General features: G+C 46.8%; 1 protein-coding gene across 1 annotated transcript; it reads left to right on the top strand.

The window, feature by feature from the left end:
* Positions 1–1,223: 1,223 nt before the first annotated feature.
* On the top strand, positions 1,224–14,934 carry LOC120038681 (cdc42 effector protein 1-like). The gene is made up of 3 exons (XM_038984343.1): positions 1,224–1,386; positions 13,734–14,229; positions 14,900–14,934. Exons 1-3 carry the CDS (start codon positions 1,363–1,365, stop codon positions 14,932–14,934), a joined length of 555 nt encoding a protein of 184 aa, XP_038840271.1. The 5' UTR covers positions 1,224–1,362.
* Positions 14,935–20,503: the final 5,569 nt, after the last annotated feature.

Raw genomic sequence — 20,503 nt, 5'->3', positions numbered from 1 at the left:
CATGTGAAGGTGAAAAGCAAAACTGACCATAGATCAGCACCGAGGGGGTACTATTAAAGGGAAAATGTGTCACCAGCCACATCACAGGTGACACTTTGCTTCTTGTCTAATATGTTGAAACTTGACTGCTGACGTGGTAAACTTTTTGGTACTGTATCAACAGCGGACTAAATAAAAAAATAAAAAAATATCGTTTTTGAGTGGATGTTCCCTTGCAGTCAGTGATAAGATGAGGAAGGGTGTTGGCTTGGTTTTAACAGTTGTGCGGAGTTGGTGTGTGTGTGTGTGGTATGTGTGTTTGTGTGTGTGTATCTGTGTGTGGGTGTGTTGTTGGGGAAGTGGTAAAACATGAAGAGGGGGTGTCATCATCACTGTAACAGCCTTGCCAGAAGCTGGGAATTTTAACTATTTAGCAGCCAGGACATGAAATGCTTTGAAGACCATCTGAGGATACTTCCTGTTGATAAGGATGTAGTATCCCGTTGAACAGGTCAGCACACACTGTACATAGATTTTTTCTATTTTTCTTTTATTTTGTGTTATTGACTGTACACTTGTTTATGTGTAACTCTGTGTTGTTGTTTTTGTCGCACTGCTTTGCTTTATCTTGGCCAGGTCGCAGTTGTAAATGAGAACTTGTTCTCAACTGGCCTACCTGGTTAAATAAAGGTGAAATAAATCAAATCAAATCAATTAAAAAATGGGCTTTGGATGCCTCTGTGGTGCTTTCTAAAGAGATATTGGAAATCAGTTTCATTACTCTGTGCCATGAAAATTGAAGAATTAAAGAAATAAATCATATAATCTATAAATACATTAATCTGTTGGTGTTTAAAACGTCACAGACTGAGGATAGAGACAGGTTAATGGGCAGAATGGTTTAATTTTACATCAGGCTTGTGAGACCTGAGGGTTTTAAACGGTAAGTATAGGCAGGTCAATTGATAACTCGTTTTGGCAGATGTAGCCTGCCCACTACAGCTTCAGGTGTACAGGTGTCTTTCCTATATGATGGGACATATAAAGATTAATCATACTGTAAACGAACCCTTAAAAACCTTTGCTCATTGGGGCTATATTTTGGAATATGTCTTGCAGTTAGAGAAGCGTGCTCGTTCATACAGTATATTCCCCTTGCATGTTCCCTGCTGCTGATTCGACGATGGCCTCGTCAGTTTTTGACTTGCCCGCCCTCTTGTTCACCGATACTCTGTTGAAGCTGACCGCACTAGCCGCGTTTTGCAGCTACGAGACCGGCTACGAGAAGTCACAGTACTTTATGATACATTTTGAAGTATAAATACGGATTTTGTGGGTTATCATAAAACACTACTGACATTTAATCGTGTCCTATCTGTGTCAATGTCTCTTAGCATACTTGCCCAGGTAAGTTTTTCTTTGCGCTCTACTTTTTGTTTTGCTTATGCAGTTGACCATTTCGTTCGGCTAACGTTATTTGTTTAATAAGTATGAAGGCTATTCATTAACCTTCTATAAATGTAATCTCTCAAATATCCATAGACTCACTGTGTCAAATGAAAGTAAAGTACGGAGAAAAGTTTTTTGTTTTGTTTAAATTGTTTAATGTTACCTAACTGTCTATTCACAATCAAGTCATCATATTTTATATCTGGAACTATGTATGCTGCCTATGTATACCGTTCTATGGTCCTGTAGCCTAACTTTAGCCTAACATGCACATATGTTATTGTGGGAAAAGTGTATTGGGTCTGTCCATAGATCATTTGTCATGAAACATAATCTGGCCTGCAGTATATTTTAGGGTTGCTTGTGTTGCAATATATAACAGGTCTATGCTTAGGTCTTATCAGATCAACAATATTGTCCACAAATTATATTCATTATAAACTGGGTGGTTCAAGCCCTGAATGCTGATTGGCTGAAAGCCATGGTATATCAGACTATATACCACCGGTATGACAAAACATTTAGTTTTACTACTCTAATTACGTATGTAATCAGTTTATAATAGCAAAGGCACCTCTGTTATTACACTGTTGCATAGGGGGACCCACTAACTGACATATCAACACATTAATGATGCAGCCTCTCCAAATGTCAAGGGTAGCAACACTACTTAAAACAGAGGTGTCATTACTCTGACCTCATTAGGGAGATCAGCCAATATAATTGATTAGAGAGCTTGTTAGCTTCACAGCTATGAAACACTAGATGAATCAGGCAGATCAATGGAGAGAGTAGGCTCTGCGGTAACATGTTTGTTACTCAATAGCAATGTGCTCTTGGTGCTTAGCTTGCAACACCAGGCAGGTCTAATTGATCTATTCAGTAGACCTGTTTAAACCATCACATGCCTCTATAGATTTTTGGTTTTCAGTTTTGGCCAGGCGCCGGTCTTACTTGTGCATATTGGACCCAAATGACCGAGCAAACACCTCAAATCTGAATCTGATGATGAGGTATTCCTTACAAGTTGGCCTTATCCAATGCGATCCCTTTATTTTAACCCTGGCCAATTGTACCTGTGCCCCACATTCCTCCCATGTGATCCCTTTGGCAGAGACAGAACTATCTACATTTATCCACTATCTTTGATTGACGCAACCAGGAAAATGTAAATTTAAGAGGTGTGAACTCCCAGTACGGGTTGGAAAGAGAAAGAAGGGTAAAGGGGGGTGTGGGGGGGGGGGGGTAGAGAGAGAGAGAAGAGTAAAGAGGGGGGGTTGGAGAGAGAGAAAGAAGGGTAAAGAGTGGGGGTGGAGAGAGAGAGAAAGAAGGGTAAAGAGGGGGGGTGGAGAGAGAGAGAGAGAGAGAAGGGTAAAGAGGGGGGTTGGAGAGAGAGAGAGAGAGAAGGGTAAAGTGGGGGGTTGGAGAGAGAGAGAGAGAAAGAAGGATAAAGAGGGGGTTGGAGAGAGAGAGAAAGAAGGGTAAAGAGTGGGGGTGGAGAGAGAGAGAGAGAGAGAAGGGTAAAGAGGGGGGTTGGAGAGAGAGAGAAGGGTAAAGAGGGGGGTTGGAGAGAGAGAGAAGGGTAAAGAGGGGGGTTGGAGAGAGAGAGAGAAAGAAGGGTAAAGAGGGGGGTTGGAGAGAGAGAGAGAAAGAAGGGTAAAGAGGGGCGTCGGAGAGAGAGAAAGAAGGGTAAAGAGGGGGGTTGGAGGGAGAGAGAGAGAAGGGTAAAGAGGGGGGTTGGAGAGAGAGAGAAAGAAGGGTAAAGAGGGGGGTTGGAGAGAGAGAGAAAGAAGGGTAAAGAGGGGGGTTGGAGGGAGAGAGAAAGAAGGGTAAAGAGGGGGGTTGGAGAGAGAGAGAAAGAAGGGTAAAGAGGGGGGTTGGAGAGAGAGAGAGAGAAAGAAGGATAAAGAGGGGGGTTGGAGAGAGAGAGAAAGAAGGGTAAAGAGTGGGGGTGGAGAGAGAGAGAAAGAAGGGTAAAGATGGGGGTTGGAGAGAGAGAGAGAAGGGGAAAGAGGGGGGTTGGAGAGAGAGAGAAAGAAGGGTAAAGAGTGGGGGTGGAGAGAGAGAGAGAGAGAAAGAAGTGTAAAGATGGGGGTTGGAGAGAGAGAGAGAAGGGTAAAGAGTGGGGGTGGAGAGAGAGAAAGAAGGGTAAAGAGGGGGGTTGGAGAGAGAGAGAGAGAGAGAGAAAGAAGGGTAAAGAGGGGGGATTGGAGAGCGAGAGAAAGAAGGGTAAAGAGAGGGGGTGGAGAGAGAGAGAGAGAAGGGTAAAGAGGGGGGTTGGAGAGAGAGAGAAAGAAGGGTAAAGAGGGGGGTTGGAGAGAGAGAGAAAGAAGGGTAAAGAGGGGGGTTGGAGAGAGAGAGAAAGAAGGGTAACGAGGGGGGTTGGAGAGAGAGATAAAGAAGGGTAAAGAGTGGGGGTGGAGAGAGAGAGAGAGAGAGAAAGAAGGGTAAAGAGGGGGGTTGGAGAGAGAGAGAGAAGGGTAAAGAGTGGGGGTGGAGAGAGAGAGAGAGAGAGAGAGAGAAAGAAGGGTAAAGAGGGGGGTTGGAGAGAGAGAGAAGGGTAAAGAGTGGGGGTGGAGAGAGAGAGAGAGAGAGAGAGAAAGAAGGGTAAAGAGGGGGGTTGGAGAGAGAGAGAGAGAAGGGTAAAGAGTGGGGGTGGAGAGAGAGAGAGAAAGAAGGATAAAGAGGGGGTTGGAGAGAGAGAGAAAGAAGGGTAAAGAGTGGGGGTGGAGAGAGAGAGAAAGAAGGGTAAAGAGGGGGGTTGGAGAGAGAGAGAAAGAAGGGTAAAGAGTGGGGGTGGAGAGAGAGAGAGAGAAGGGTAAAGAGTGGGGTTGGAGAGAGAGGGAAGGGTAAAGAGGGGGCGTGGAGAGAGAGAGAGAAAGAAGGGTAAAGAGGGGGGTTGGAGAGAGAGAGAGAAAGAAGGGTAAAGAGGGGCGTCGGAGAGAGAGAGAAAGAAGGGTAAAGAGGGGGGTTGGAGGGAGAGAGAGAGAAGGGTAAAGAGGGGGGTTGGAGAGAGAGAGAAAGAAGGGTAAAGAGGGGGGTTGGAGAGAGAGAGAAAGAAGGGTAAAGAGGGGGGTTGGAGGGAGAGAGAGAGAAGGGTAAAGAGGGGGGTTGGAGAGAGAGAGAGAAAGAAGGATAAAGAGGGGGGGGGGAGAGAGAGAGAAAGAAGGGTAAAGAGGGGGGTTGGAGAGAGAGAGAAAGAAGGGTAAAGAGTGGGGGTGGAGAGAGAGAGAGAGAGAAAGAAGTGTAAAGATGGGGGTTGGAGAGAGAGAGAGAAGGGTAAAGAGTGGGGGTGGAGAGAGAGAGAAAGAAGGGTAAAGAGGGGGGGTTGGAGAGGGAGAAGGGTAAAGAGGGGGGGTGGAGAGAGAGAAAGAAGGGTAAAGAGTGGGGGTGAAGAGAGAGAAAGAAGGGTAAAGAGGGGGGTTGGAGAGAGAGAGAGAAGGGTAAAGAGGGGGGGGTGGAGAGAGAGAGAAAGAAGGGTAAAGAGGGGGGTTGGAGAGAGAGAGAGAGAAAGAAGGGTAAAGAGGGGGGTTGGAGAGAGAGAGAGAGAAAGAAGGGTAAAGAGGGGGGGTGGAGAGAGAGAGAGAAAGAAGGATAAAGAGGGGGGTTGGAGAGAGAGAGAGAAGGGTAAAGAGGGGGGTTGGAGAGAGAGAAAGAAGGATAAAGAAGGGGGATTGGAGAGCGAGAGAAAGAAGGGTAAAGAGAGGGGGTGGAGAGAGAGAGAAAGAAGGGTAAAGAGGGGGGTTGGAGAGAGAGAGAAAGAAGGGTAAAGAGGGGGGTTGGAGAGAGAGAGAAAGAAGGGTAAAGAGGGGGGTTGGAGAGAGAGAGAAAGAAGGGTAACGAGGGGGGTTGGAGAGAGAGATAAAGAAGGGTATAGAGTGGGGGTAGAGAGAGAGAGAGAGAGAGAAAGAAGGGTAAAGAGGGGGGTTGGAGAGAGAGAGAGAAGGGTAAAGAGTGGGGGTGGAGAGAGAGAGAGAGAGAGAGAGAAAGAAGGGTAAAGAGGGGGGTTGGAGAGAGAGAGAGAATGGTAAAGAGTGGGGGTGGAGAGAGAGAGAGAGAGAGAGAGAAAGAAGGGTAAAGAGGGGGGTTGGAGAGAGAGAGAGAAGGGTAAAGAGTGGGGGTGGAGAGAGAGAGAGAAAGAAGGGTAAAGAGGGGGGTTGGAGAGAGAGAGAAAGAAGGGTAAAGAGTGGGGGTTGGAGAGAGAGAGAAAGAAGGGTAAAGAGGGGGGTTGGAGAGAGAGAGAGAAGGGTAAAGAGGGGGGGTGGAGAGAGAGAAAGAAGGGTAAAGAGTGGGGGTGGAGAGAGAGAGAAAGAAGGGTAAAGAGGGGGGTTGGAGAGAGAGAGAAAGAAGGGTAAAGAGGGGGGTTGGAGAGAGAGAGAAAGAAGGATAAAGAGGGGGGTTGGAGAGAGAGAAGGGTAAAGAGGGGGGTTGGAGGGAGAGAGAGAGAAGGGTAAAGAGGGGGGTTGGAGAGAGAGAGAGAGAGAGAAAGAAAGAAGGATAAAGAGGGGGGTTGGAGAGAGAGAGAAAGAAGGGTAAAGAGGGGGTTGGAGAGAGAGAGAAAGAAGGGTAAAGAGGGGGGTTGGAGAGAGAGAGAAAAAGGGTAAAGAGGGGGGGGTGGAGAGAGAGAGAAAGAAGGGTAAAGAGGGGGGTTGGAGAGGGAGAGAAAGAAGGGTAAAGAGGGGGGTTGGAGAGAGAGAAAGAAGGGTAAAGAGGGCGGTTGGAGAGAGAGAGAAAGAAGGGTAAAGAGGGGGGTTGGAGAGAGAGAGAGAGAAAGAAGGATAAAGAGGTGGGGTTGGAGAGAGAGAGAAAGAAGGGTAAAGAGGGGGGGTTGGAGAGAGAGAGAGAAAGAAGGGTAAAGAGGGGGGGTGGAGAGAGAGAGAAAGAAGGGTAAAGAGGGGGGTTGGAGAGAGAGAGAAAGAAGGGTAAAGAGGGGGGGTGGAGAGAGAGAGAAAGAAGGGTAAAGAGGGGGGGTGGAGAGAGAGAGAAAGAAGGGTAAAGAGGGGGGTTGGAGAGGGAGAGAAAGAAGGGTAAAGAGGGGGTTGGAGAGAGAGAAAGAAGGGTAAAGAGGGGGGGTTGGAGAGAGAGAGAAAGAAGGGTAAAGAGGGGGGTTGGAGAGGGAGAGAAAGAAGGGTAAAGAGGGGGGTTGGAGAGGGAGGGAAAGAAGGGTAAAGAGGGGGGTTGGAGAGAAAGAAGGGTAAAGAGGGGGGTTGGAGAGAGAGAGAAAGAAGGGTAAAGAGGGGGGGTGGAGAGAGAGAGAAAGAAGGGTAAAGAGGTGGGGTTGGAGAGAGAGAGAAAGATGGGTAAAGAGTGGGGGTGGAGAGAGAGAGAGAAAGAAGGGTAAAGAGGGGGGTTGGAGAGAGAGAGAGAAAGAAGGGTAAAGAGGGGGGTTGGAGAGAGAGAAGGGTAAAGAGGGGGGGTGGAGAGAGAGAAAGAAGGGTAAAGAGGGGGGTTGGAGAGAGAGAGAAAGAAGGGTAAAGAGGGGGGTTGGAGAGAGAGAGAAAGAAGGGTAAAGAGTGGGGGTGGAGAGAGAGAGAGAAAGAAGGGTAAAGAGGGGGGGTGGAGAGAGAGAAAGAAGGGTAAAGAGGTGGGGTTGGAGAGAGAGAGAAAGAAGGGTAAAGAGGGGGGTTGGAGAGAGAGAGAGAAAGAAGGGTAAAGAGTGGGGGTTGGAGAGAGAGAGAGAAAGAAGGGTAAAGAGTGGGGGTGGAGAGAGAGAGAGAAAGAAGGGTAAAGAGGGGGGTTGGAGAGAGAGAGAAAGAAGGGTAAAGAGTGGGGGTGGAGAGAGAGAGAGAAAGAAGGGTAAAGAGGGGGGTTGGAGAGAGAGAGAAAGAAGGGTAAGAGGGGGGTTGGAGAGAGAGAAGAGAGAAAGAAGGATAAAGAGGGGTTGGAGAGAGAAGGGTAAGAGGGGGGTTGGAGGGAGAGAGAAAAGAGGGGGGTTGGAGAGGGAGGGAGAGAAAGAAGGGTAAGAGGGGTTGGAGAGGGAGAGAGAGAAAGAAGGGTAAGAGGGGGGTTGGAGAGAGAGATAAAGAAGGGTAAAGAGAGGGGTTGGAGAGAGAGAGAGAGAAAGAAGGGTAAAGAGGGGGGTTGGAGAGAGAGAGAAATAAGGGTCGAGGGGGGTTGGAGAGAGAGAGAAAGAAGGGTAAGAGGGGGGTTGGAGAGAGAGAGAGAGAAAGAGGGTAAAGAGGGGGTTGGAGAGGAGGGAGAGAAAGAAGGGTAAAGAGGGGGTTGGAGAGGGAGAGAGAAAGAAGGGTAAAGAGGGGGTTGGAGAGAGAGAGAAAGAGGGGGGTTGGAGAGGGAGGGAGAGAAAGAAGGGTAAAGGGGGGTTGGAGAGGGAGAGAGAGAAAGAAGGGTAAAGAGGGGGGTTGGAGAGAGAGAGAAAGAAGGGTAAAGAGGGGGGTTGGAGAGGGAGGGAGAGAAAGAAGGGTAAAGAGGGGGGTTGGAGAGGGAGAGAGAGAAAGAAGGGTAAAGAGGGGGGTTGGAGAGAGAGGGAGAGAAAGAAGGGTAAAGGAGAGGGAGGGAGAGAAAGAAGGGTAAAGAGGGGGGTTGGAGAGGGAGAGAAAGAAAGAAGGGTAAAGAGGGGGGTTGGAGAGGGAGAGAAAGAAAGAAGGGTAAAGAGGGGGGTTGGAGAGGGAGGGAGAGAAAGAAGGGTAAAGAGGGGGTTGGAGAGGGAGAGAGAGAAACAAGGGTAAAGAGGGGGGTTGGAGAGGGAGGGAGAGAAAGAAGGGTAAAGAGGGGGTTGGAGAGAGAGAAAGAAGGGTAAAGAGGGGGGTTGGAGAGAGAGAGAAAGAAGGGTAAAGAGGGGGGTTGGAGAGAGAGAAAGAAGGGTAAAGAGGGGGGTTGGAGAGAGAGAGAAAGAAGGGGGTTGGAGAGGGAGGGAGAGAAAGAAGGGTAAAGAGGGGGGTTGGAGAGAGAGAAAGAAGGGTAAAGGGGGGGGTTGGAGAGAGAGAGAAAGAAGGGTAAAGAGGGGGGTTGGAGAGGGAGAGAAAGAAGGGTAAAGAGGGGGGTTGGAGAGGGAGAGAAAGAAGGGTATAAAGGGGGGGTTGGAGAGAGAGAGAAAGAAGGGTAAAGAGGGGGGTTGGAGAGAGAGAGAAAAAGGGTAAAGAGGGGGGTTGGAGAGAGAGAAAGAAGGGTAAAGAGGGGGGTTGGAGAGAGGGGTAGAAAGAAGGGTAAAGAGGGGGGTTGGAGAGAGAGAGAGAAGGGTAAAGAGGGGGGTTGGAGAGAGGGGTAGAAAGAAGGGTAAAGAGGGGGGTTGGAGAGAGAGAGAGAGAAGGGTAAAGAGGGGGGTTGGAGAGGGAGAGAAAGAAGGGTAAAGAGGGTGGTTGGAGAGAGAGAGAAAGAAGGGTAAAGAGGGGGGTTGGAGAGAGGGGTAGAAGGAAGGGTAAAGAGGGGGGTTGGAGAGAGAGAGAGAGAAGGGTAAAGAGGGGGGTTGGAGAGAGGGGTAAAGAGGGGGGTTGGAGAGGGAGAGAAAGAAGGGTAAAGAGGGTGGTTGGAGAGAGAGAGAAAGAAGGGTAAAGAGGGGGGTTGGAGAGGGAGGGAGAGAAAGAAGGGTAAAGAGGGGGGTTGGAGAGGGAGAGAGAGAAAGAAGGGTAAAGAGGGGGGTTGGAGAGAGAGGGAGAGAAAGAAGGGTAAAGAGGGGGGTTGGAGAGGGAGGGAGAGAAAGAAGGGTAAAGAGGGGGGTTGGAGAGGGAGAGAAAGAAAGAAGGGTAAAGAGGGGTGTTGGAGAGGGAGGGAGAGAAAGAAGGGTAAAGAGGGGGGTTGGAGAGGGAGGGAGAGAAAGAAGGGTAAAGAGGGGGTTGGAGAGAGAGAAAGAAGGGTAAAGAGGGGGGTTGGAGAGAGAGGGAGAGAAAGAAGGGTAAAGAGGGGGGTTGGAGAGGGAGGGAGAGAAAGAAGGGTAAAGAGGGGGGTTGGAGAGGGAGGGAGAGAAAGAAGGGTAAAGAGGGGGTTGGAGAGAGAGAAAGAAGGGTAAAGAGGGGGGTTGGAGAGAGAGGGAGAGAAAGAAGGGTAAAGAGGGGGGTTGGAGAGGGAGGGAGAGAAAGAAGGGTAAAGAGGGGGGTTGGAGAGGGAGAGAAAGAAGGGTAAAGAGGGGGTTGGAGAGAGAGAAAGAAGGGTAAAGAGGGGGGGTTGGAGAGAGAGAGAAAGAAGGGTAAAGAGGGGGGTTGGAGAGGGAGAGAAAGAAGGGTAAAGAGGGGGGTTGGAGAGGGAGAGAAAGAAGGGTATAAAGGGGGGTGGAGAGAGAGAGAAAGATGGGTAAAGAGCGGGGTTGGAGAGAGAGAGAGAAAGAAGGGTAAAGAGGGGGGTTGGAGAGGGAGAGAAAGAAGGGTAAAGAGGGGGGTTGGAGAGAGGGGTAGAAAGAAGGGTAAAGAGGGGGGTTGGAGAGAGAGAGAGAGAAGGGTAAAGAGGGGGGTTGGAGAGAGGGGTAGAAAGAAGGGTAAAGAGGGGGGTTGGAGAGGGAGAGAAAGAAGGGTAAAGAGGGTGGTTGGAGAGAGAGAGAAAGAAGGGTAAAGAGGGGGGTTGGAGAGAGATGAACAGAAGCTATGGATGTTTGTTGAAGAAGCAAAAATGTTTTCTTAGTTTAGGAGAAGTGTTCCTCTGTTTTCCTTGGATTCAAATACAGCAACAGCTAAGAGGAATGTAAGGTAATTGGATGTCGCAGGGGGAGTGAAGAAATGCAGTCTTATCTTGTATGTTTGTTCACCTGGTTAAGTTAGTGAGAGAGGGACTTAAAAAAGGGACTGTAGTTTGGCAAGGAGGAGATGGGTCAAATGAACACTGGTTGGGATACCTAACGAGTCATTATTCTGACTCATTCAATCAATTAAATTAGAGATAACTGAGAGTACAGTATCTCTCCAGCAGGTTAGCGTTTTTTGTCATGAATCTTGTTCTGGAGGCAGCCCTAAACCTAACCCTAACCTTAACCCTGACCCGAACCACACTGCTAACCGTAATGCCTAACCCTAACCTTAAATGAAGAGAAAAGCACATTTATGTTGTCATACATTTTTACCATATAGCCAATTTTTTATTTGCCGCTTGCCCATCTAGCAGAAATCGCTCAGTTCTGCCTCCAGGGCAAGATTCATGATAATAAACACCAACCCGCATCTCTCCAGTCTTTTGATCTAGCTGTGTGTTTGTGCGTGTGTGTGTGTGCACGTGGGTGCGTGTGTGTTTGTGTGTTTGTGTGTGTATCTCTCCAAACCCTGAGAACTTCATCCAGTACAGTGACACAGCCAGTCATGTATCTGCCATGCCTGTGAGCCAAGGTGAGGCATGGTAGATGTTCACTGCCTGGCATGTGCGGTATGGTGGCGTGCCAAATGGCACCCTATTCACTACATAGTGCAATCCTTTTGACCAGAAGCCTATGGGCCTATGGGCTCTGTTCAAAAGTAGTGCACTATATAGGGACTAGGGTGCACGCCATTATACCATACCTCACATGCCAGGCAGTGAACATCTACCATGCCTCACCTTGGCTCACAGGCATGGCAGATACATGGTGGAGGAGGAATGGATGAATGGGTCTGTGATGTAGCCTAAAGTAGAGATGTTCAGGAAACACCCTGAATACTCCGCTTGTATCATTTTGGCCTTTTTGAAATTTGTTTAGAAATGTTGAGCCAGTTGAATTACTGTCAAACAGAAACTATTGTAGCAGTTACTACTTGGGTCGTGGCAGGAAAACAGACTAGAGTAGAAAAAGGAGTGGAAAATATGGTGAATACACAAAATTGACCGTACCAGCTGCACTCCAAACACCAGATGATTTATGTTTCACTATATTCCTGTGTGTGCCTTGCCCATGCACCGGTACCATGACTTACCATATATAACTTCCTGTCTCCCCCTCTCTCGCTCTCCCACAGCAGACAACATGTTTTCAGTGAGGCCAAGGTAGCTTCCTAGATCCAGATAACCAGCGGAGATCAGGCCTGGAAGAGAGAACCAGCACAGACCCATAGAGAGGGAGGTCAGAGCCAGGACAGAGCCCAGAAAGAAGGAGGAGAAAGGCCAAAAAGAGGGAGTCTGGACAGTCAGACGAGGGGAAGAAGAGATCCAGGGATTAGGGGCTAATCCAGGCCACAACCAATCCCCAGAGAAGTCCCCCCTTTTTGCTTCTGAAAACACAGACAGCCGCCCGGATTACTGCATTAAACGTATTACCTTTTAGAGACTTAACATAACAGGGTTTGGTTTCAGCCCTGCTCAGATGCCTGGATATGCGTACCTCTGAAAACAAATGACCAGAAGGAGAGGAGGAGGAGGAGGAGGACAGGGCAGGAGGGAGATGCTGGGACATATAGGAGACATATAGGAGACGTATAGGAGACATATAGTCGCGTGCCTTATAGACGGGTGGGGATAAACCTCTGTGCTACAGCTGTGTCTGCAGGAGTCAGACCAAAGGTCAACTAAGTGGCCCTTTCTCTCTTTCCAAGCCCCTCAGGACGGTAAGGACAGACTCGACCCCCACTGAGAGTGGGCCAAAGATCCTCCAACTGAAACAGGATTACAGTAGAGCAGAGCTCCAGGCCCTTCTGTTAGTACAGTATGATGGGGTCAAGATACCTCTCCTCCTCTTGAAATACATGATTGAAACTGAGGAGTATCTGCTTCATATTCACACACAGGCTGAGAAGGATTGCTTTCGCCTCTGCGGCTCACAGTCACACAGGAGAGTTAGTAAGAGATGTTGAGGTAGTGGCGTGAACTCTGACTGTATGAAGTCTGGTTATGACTGTCTGGTTAGTGCTCTCTAGAGGTTAACACTCTCAAATTCAACATCACACCTAATAGAAGTCTGGTGAGTAAACCCCTGGTACTGCTCTCGCTCTCTCCTCTGGTCTGTTTTGTGAGGTGTGCTTCCTCCCTCTGCTGCTCCTAGCTGCCCCTCTTAAAACGGCAGCCAGTCAAGACCTAGAGAGGACCTGGGACTGTAGTTAGGAGCAAATTGAAAGTCTGCTTTAACCGTGACGCAATTCCATTCAGAGGTCTGTTCCAAGTCATTAATAAAGCCAGGCTATTGTGCGTGGGAGGGCCTCGGCAGTGGAAAGCACTTAAAATAACCAGAAGACCTTGTCAGTGTACTCTACACTATCAAAATATTTCAGAAAGCGATATCCATTACTCCACTGGTTAAAGATAACACAGGAAAATGATTTGCCTGTCTCCTGCCAGTGTTGACCCATTGGTGTATTTTGTGCAATTAAAGTCAGATAAGTGATTTTAGCTGACTTTTGTCAGTATTTTTGTGCACTTTTGGCCAAAAATAAAGCACTGTTTTTATCTGGAGGAACATACTTTCCATGTTTGTATACAAGGTTTCTGCTGCTGGTGAAATTAGATTGAAGTGCTGAATGAGGGTCCCTACCCTGCTTTTAAAGACAGATAAAACAAGTATTTCAGTGAAATATGACGTGATATGATTAATTAGCACTCATGCTGTAGCAAGACACAGGACGAGAGAGAAACAACATACCCTGAAACTCCCAGACAAAAACCAGACTGACGTTTAATTTGTTCACGAGAGCAGCGACAGGAGAGTTACTGTGGTCTAAATTTAGAAAGTTCCAGAACAATGGACTTTGGAACCCGGAACTTTGATGTCTAACAGAAGGGCAGGGTCTGTAGAAAAAGCTGATTCAGTTACTTTCTAATGTTCCAGTTAGAAAGTGTTCTGCCAGACCCCTACCTGGTTCTATGTCAATACACCAAATCAATCTCTAGCAAAGAAAGTCCCCTCAGAATACCTAGACTGTTGTTATAGCTGAATTTGAGCCTCTTCTAGATGGAGAATCAAATACATTTTTTTGCTTCATTTTAATAAATGGTTCCAGTGTACAACCGCAGGAGGGATATTTGCAGCAGGAACTGGGCTTCTTCCTGAGCTGATGTTTTATAAACCCAAAGCCCAAAACAACTGTCGAGCCCAGCGTCTCTGACCACACTCAAACTGGAGGCGGATTCCAGGAACTGAACGGCATACTTTCCCCCTCCATTTCTCTCCACTTAATCCAGCTGGATATGGATGACAACAAACAGCAGAAAATGGGACTGAAATTGCAAACAGCACATGATAACAAGAGAATACAATAGATTTCTCCATTACTGAGGTTGACCCTACAAAACCTGGTGTTGAAATTCTATTCAAAACCTAAACGATCACGATCATTACTTTTGAGGCACACAATCCCCCTGGGAGCATTTCTAAAGCAACTCTCCAGTAACAGTTTCTCCAAAGATATTTGAAACTATATTTTCATCCCATCTTTTAAAGGACTTAAAGGTATTTTTGTCATTTTTAGAAGACCATACCCTTGGCCATCACCATGAACCTGGGGAAGATCCCTGGGCTGAAGGGCCTGGTGGCCGGCTCTCAGGGTAAACGTCGTTTCAAAGGTGATCTCACCCTGGACATGATCAGCCCTCCGCTGGGGGACTTCCAACATACCATGCACGTGGGCCGCGGAGGGGACGTGTTCGGGGACACCTCGTTCCTCAGCAACCATGGGGGGGCCACCAACGGAAACGGGGATGCTGATTCTGTCACAAGCCCTGACAACAAGATTGGGGCGTTCTTCTCTCGGACCCTCCGGCGTGTTCGGAAGACACCAGAGCGTCCCAGGGGAGGATCCAAGGACCTGTCCCCGCCACCCCCTCCCATATCCCCCATTATCAAGAATGCAGTGTCTCTCCCCCGACTGGATGTGGACTCACCAAACGGCTGCCCTGCTAAAAACCTCTTCCCTGCCTCTCCTACCTCACTGGAGGAGACCACTTATGGTTATGGTGAGTCTTACTGTACACCTACATTCACACACATATACACACACATGCATATACACACACATATATATGTACACACACATTCACACACACGTATTCACACTCACATACACACACACTTCACACTCACATACACACACACAAACATACACACATTCAGACACATTTGGAGTGGCAGGTAGCTTAGTGGTTAGAGCGTTGGGTCAGTAACTGAAAGGTTGCTGGATCGAATCCCCGAGCTGACAAGGTAAAAATCTGTCGTTCTGCCCCTGAACAGGGCAGTTAACCCACTGTTCCCCGGTAGGTATTGTAAATAAGAATTTGTTCTTAACTGACTTGCCAAGTTAAATAAAGGTAAAATAAATAAAAAATATACACACATATTGAGATACATATATATACACATACTCACACTGTATGCACACATCCACACAATAAGTGAACATGCAACTGTACCTGTGGAGGCTTGTAGTAGCTCCTGGACCTAAGGTCTAGGCTTTAGCTCAGCAGGCTAACACCGTCTTATTGCATGCAAGAGACTTGGATTTGATACATGGTCAGTCATAGAAGCAGTAGCTGCCATTGGACATGCTGTAAAAACAAGCCACAGTAATTCACAGATTTTCCACATCTGTCATGATGAATCACCTTGGTTCATACACAACAACCCTCACACTCTCTCCAGCTTGTTGTGTGATAAGAGAGCCGCGCCAGACATGACTGTACTGCTATGTGTCTGGTCTGAGGCCCAGTGTGACTGACTGCCCCAGATTACAGTTTTTACAATCACTTTGGCACTAATTTCAGAACCTTGTGGTAATTTTTTTAAACTCTAGACACAAAACGGTCATCACTTGTAACACAGGCTGTCCAATGTTCCAAACATTGCATTGTGCATTCATATCTTTAAAGAAACCTTGCACTTGCGGAATCATTGGTTCAAATAACTAATTTATCATGAAATAACATACCATTTAGATCACCCACACACAAGATACCGATAGTGTCACTGTGTAGTTGTTCGTACAATCATTAAATATTGTAGTACAAAATATGTGATACATGTTTCATTATGGTTCTACACGTAGATACATCACTGTAAAATGACTAGTAGAGAGAATACTACAGACACAGTGGAATCATTGAACAAAATCTGAAATTTATTGATGAAATACAATAAAATCACAACATAGGTTTCTTTGAATCAAAGCAAAAATAATTAGCTACAAAAAAGAAAAAAACTACAGTAAAATGTCAACTGCAGTATTCCTCACCTGGCTTACTGTAAAAAGCAAAACAAAAGATTGATTACTGTACTTCTATATTTCCATCAACCCTGTCTTGTGGATTTGGCCACAGGTTCTTATCCACATCACAATGGATATTTTCATTAGCCAAACATCTTGGGAAGAATCTTCGGGCATGGCGAATCCAGGCCTGACACTGGTCTGCCGTGATGTCATTGCATGTGTCATCCATGGCCTGGAGAAGGGTGGCTTGTTTGTGAGAGCGCCTATCACATACCTTCCACCTCCATGTGGAGAAAAATTCCTTAATCGGGTTAAGGAAAGGAGAGTATGTGGGTAAGTGCAGGGTGGTAAATTGTGGATGGGCCTGAAACCATGCTTGCACCATTTGATCATGGTGGAACCTGACATTATCCCACACAATGACATAGGTCATGCCATCAGCTCTACAGACCTGATTTAGCTCATCAAGGAAGCTCATCAATATGAGGTCTGCGTCCCACCACACCATCTTCCGATATAGCCGCACACATGGTGATGTTGGCCCCACGCTGTCCAGGTACTTGGATGGTTGCCTGCTGGTCAATGAAATTCCGACCTCTCCTTGTCTTGGCCAGGTTGAAACCTGCCTCATCCAAAAAGAGGAATTTGGGATGGTTTTTGTCAGCATCCAGCTCCATCACCCTCTAAAAAGACATGTTGGAAAGAGAATTACTGATGTAGAATTTTTGGGGAATTTTTCACAACAGGCATCTTGAAACTGAACATACTCAGTCCTCAGTTGCTTCACTCTGTCTGCATTTCTTTCAAAAGGCACACTGTATAGCTGTTTTAGAGACACCTGGTGCCTTTTCAGCATGCGTGCAATAGTCGGCAAACTTATGGCTTCCACATTGTTGAACAAGTCCTCATTGTCCAAGATGTGCTGCCGAATTTATGTAAGGCGAATATCATTTCTGTCCTGAACCAAATTGAGCACAGCCCGCTCTTGTTGGTCAGTCAGAATTTTGCCTCTGCCTCCCCTATTTGGCCTAGTCTCAATTCTGAAAGGAAAAGTACAGTAAGAACACATTTAGTCACATCACCTACTCTGTGGTACACATTGGCATGCAGTATACAGTCATCATTGCGGAAAGTTCTGATGATTGAGGCCACGGTTGATCTTCTGAGGTTTGGTTGAATCATTATAGCTGCCTCAGTCATTGTCATGCCATGATTTACTACATGGTCTACAACTATTGCTCGGATTTCAATGGACACCCTTTGCTGCCGCTGTCTTGTTCCGTGGCCTTGTCCTCTACCACGTTCCCCGACATCTCTCAAATGAGGCCCACAACCACCTGTTAGAAGGGGTGCTTGTCCTCTGCCATTCCTTTGACCACCACGTCCTCCCACTACTTGACCTCTATTGTGACCTGGATCACCTGCCGGCTCCGTGTTATCGCTATGTTGTTGTAGGTGGATACCACTCATTTCACTATATTCTCGTACCACAATGTGAAATCAATCATCAGTAACGAGTTGGCAGTATTGGAAAAGCAATTACAAGGGCCTGCATACATACGTACACTCACCGGCCACTTTATTAGGTACACCTGCGTGTTAACGCAAATAGCCTGCTCCTTCGAACAGCGAATCATGTGGCTGCCTGCAACTCAATATATAGAGTATATAGAATAGAGAGCTTTAGATGTTGTTTGACCAAACATTAGAACAGGCAAGATCCGTAATCTAAGCAACTTTGACCGTGGTATGATTGTTGGTGCCACACATGGTGGTTCCAGCATCTCAGAAACAGCTGCCATCCTGGGATTTTTACGCACTACAGTCTCTAGAGTTTACAGCGAATGGTGCGATAAACAAAACACATTCAGTGAGCGGCAGTTCTGTGGGCAAAAACACCTTGTTAATGAGAGAGGTCAGAGGAGAATGTCCAGACTCATTCAAGCTAACAGAAATGCCAAAAATGCTCAAATAACAGCCATTTAAAACAGTGGTGTGCAGAAGGGCGTCTCTTAACGCACAACACCGTGAATAATTCAGGCTGTTGTGGAGGAAAAAGGGTGTCCTACCCAGTACTAGATAGGTGCACCTAATAAAGTGTCAAATCTGAAAACATGGTCTGTAAAAGTGGTACATGGGACCATAGAAACAGTGTCTGATAAAGAATGATGATGAAATATTACATCCATAGATAATGTAGTCCAATTGGTTCATGATCCACGGTAATTGGTGTCAATGGATCTCGTTATCCTGAAACTTTCATGATCTAAACATGGAATATTGTTCATCAGTTTCCATAAAACTATGTTTTACTTATAATTTTGAGCAGTTGTATCATTTGATAGTTGGATCATTGTAATGAAATTAATACCAAGCAAAAAGGCAGGACCTGCTCATGTCACGAATGTCGTCGGGAGAAGGACCAAGGTGCAGCGTGGTAAGTGTTCACATTTTTAATAAAACAACTGAACACTGAACAAAACAAAAACGACAAACGAACAGTCCTGTAAGGTGACGAAAAAACACTAAACAGAAAATAATCACCCACAACTCAAAATGGGAAAACAGGCTACCTAAGTACAGCTCCCAATCAGAGACAACGATAGACAGCTGCCTCTGATTGGGAACCACACCAGGCCAAACACATAGAAACACAACAACATAGAAAAAAGAACATAGACTGCCCACCCTAGTCACACCCTGGCCTAACCAAAATAGAGAATAAAAAGCCTCTCTAATGCCAGGGTGTGACAGCTCATTTGGTCAAAAATTTGTTAATGTCATTTTGCTACATTAAATAGATGCTTAATCACGTGGACAAGTAGCCTGCCTCTATTGTGTTTTGGAGAAAATGAGGGGTCATTTTAGCAGTAACTGTACTAGATTACTGTGAAACCAAGGTAAATAAAAGCTATTTTTCTCAGTTCCACGCAATGAGCAGTTACTGCCTTTTTGCTTGGTAGGGCAGTATAGTAAACTGTAGTATTGTTTTATGTGGGTATGCAGTCGTTTCTTAACGTTCCTTGCATCTAGTTGGTTTCCAGTAGGCCATGAGAGCACTAGTGTGTGACAGGTCATGTGAGTGATCTGGCCTGAGAACAACATGCCTAAGAGGTGATGTCTAACTCAAGAGATAGAGCTTGAGTTTGAAACTGGCAGAAGACTCACTCTTTGATGACATAGCTTACACTGCCCTCTGTTGGTGATGGGAGAGCATCTATGGAAGTTCCTTTCTGAATTCTCCACTTACCTTCCTAGCAGATCCTGAGCATAGTCCACTTACCTTCCCAGCAGAGACTGAGCATAGTCCACTTACCTTCTTAGCAGAGACTGAGCATAGTCCACTTACCTTCTTAGCAGATCCTGAGCATAGTCTACTTACCTTCCTAGCAGATCCTGAGCATAGTCCACTTTACTTCCCAGCAGATCCTGAGCATAGTCCACTTACCTTCCCAGCAGATCCTGAGCATAGTCCACTTTACTTCCCAGCAGATCCTGAGCATAGTCCACTTACCTTCCCAGCAGAGACTGAGCATAGTCCACTTACCTTCCCAGCAGAGACTGAGCATAGTCCACTTTACTTCCCAGCAGAGACTGAGCATAGTCCACTTTACTTCCCAGCAGAGACTGAGCATAGTCCACTTTACTTCCCAGCAGAGACTGAGCATAGTCCACTTTACTCCCCAGCAGAGACTGAGCATAGTCCACTTTACTTCCCAGGAGAGACTGAGCATAGTCTACTTTACTTCCCAGCAGATCCTGAGCATAGTCCACTTTACTTCCCAGCAGATCCTGAGCATAGTCCACTTTACTTCCCAGGAGAGACTGAGCATAGTCCACTTTACTTCCCAGGAGAGAGTGAACATAGTCCACTTAACTTTCCAGCAGAGACTGAGCATAGTCCACTTTACTTCCCAGGAGAGACTGAGCATAGTCCACTTTACTTCCCAGCAGATCCTGAGCATAGTCCACTTTACTTCCCAGGAGAGACTGAGCATAGTCCACTTTACTTCCCAGGAGAGACTGAACAGAGTCCACTTTACTTCCCAGGAGAGACTGAGCATAGTCCACTTTACTTCCCAGCAGAGACTGAGCATAGTCCACTTTACTTCCCAGGAGAGACTGAGCATAGTCCACTTTACTTCCCAGGAGAGACTGAGCATAGTCCACTTTACTTCCCAGGAGAGACTGAGCATAGTCCACTTTACTTCCCAGGACAGACTGAGCATAGTCTACTTTACTTCCCAGCAGATCCTGAGCATAGTCCACTTTACTTCCCAGCAGATCCTGAGCATAGTCCACTTTACTTCCCAGCAGAGACTGAGCATAGTCCACTTTACTTCCCAGGAGAGACTGAGCATAGTCCACTTTACTTCCCAGGAGAGAGTGAACATAGTCCACTTAACTTCCTAGGAGAGACTGAGCATAGTCTACTTTACTTCCCAGCAGAGACTGAGCATAGTCCACTTTACTTCCCAGGAGAGACTGAGCATAGTCCACTTTCCTTCCCAGGAGAGACTGAGCATAGTCCACTTTACTTCCCAGGAGAGACTGAGTATAGTCCACTTTACTTCCCAGCAGAGACTGAGCATAGTCCACTTTACTTCCCAGCAGAGACTGAGCATAGTCCACTTTACTTCCCAGCAGATCCTGAGCATAGTCCACTTTACTTCCCAGCAGATCCTGAGCATAGTCCACTTTACTTCCCAGGAGAGACTGAACAGAGTCCACTTTACTTCCCAGGAGAGACTGAGCATAGTCCACTTTACTTCCCAGCAGAGACTGAGCATTGTCCACTTTACTTCCCAGCAGAGACTGAGCATAGTCCACTTTACTTCCCAGCAGAGACTGAGCATAGTCCACTTTACTTCCCAGCAGAGACTGAGCATAGTCCACTTTACTTCCCAGGACAGACTGAGCATAGTCCACTTTACTTCCCAGGAGAGACTGAGCATAGTCCACTTTACTTCCCAGGAGAGACTGAGCATAGTCCACTTACCTTCCCAGCAGAGACTGAGCATAGTCCACTTACCTTCTTA

Source organism: Salvelinus namaycush, unplaced genomic scaffold (genome assembly GCF_016432855.1).
Source record: "Salvelinus namaycush isolate Seneca unplaced genomic scaffold, SaNama_1.0 Scaffold2324, whole genome shotgun sequence".
Classification (NCBI taxonomy): Eukaryota; Metazoa; Chordata; class Actinopteri; order Salmoniformes; family Salmonidae; genus Salvelinus; species Salvelinus namaycush.
This window is presented reverse-complemented; position numbering and strand designations above follow the sequence as displayed.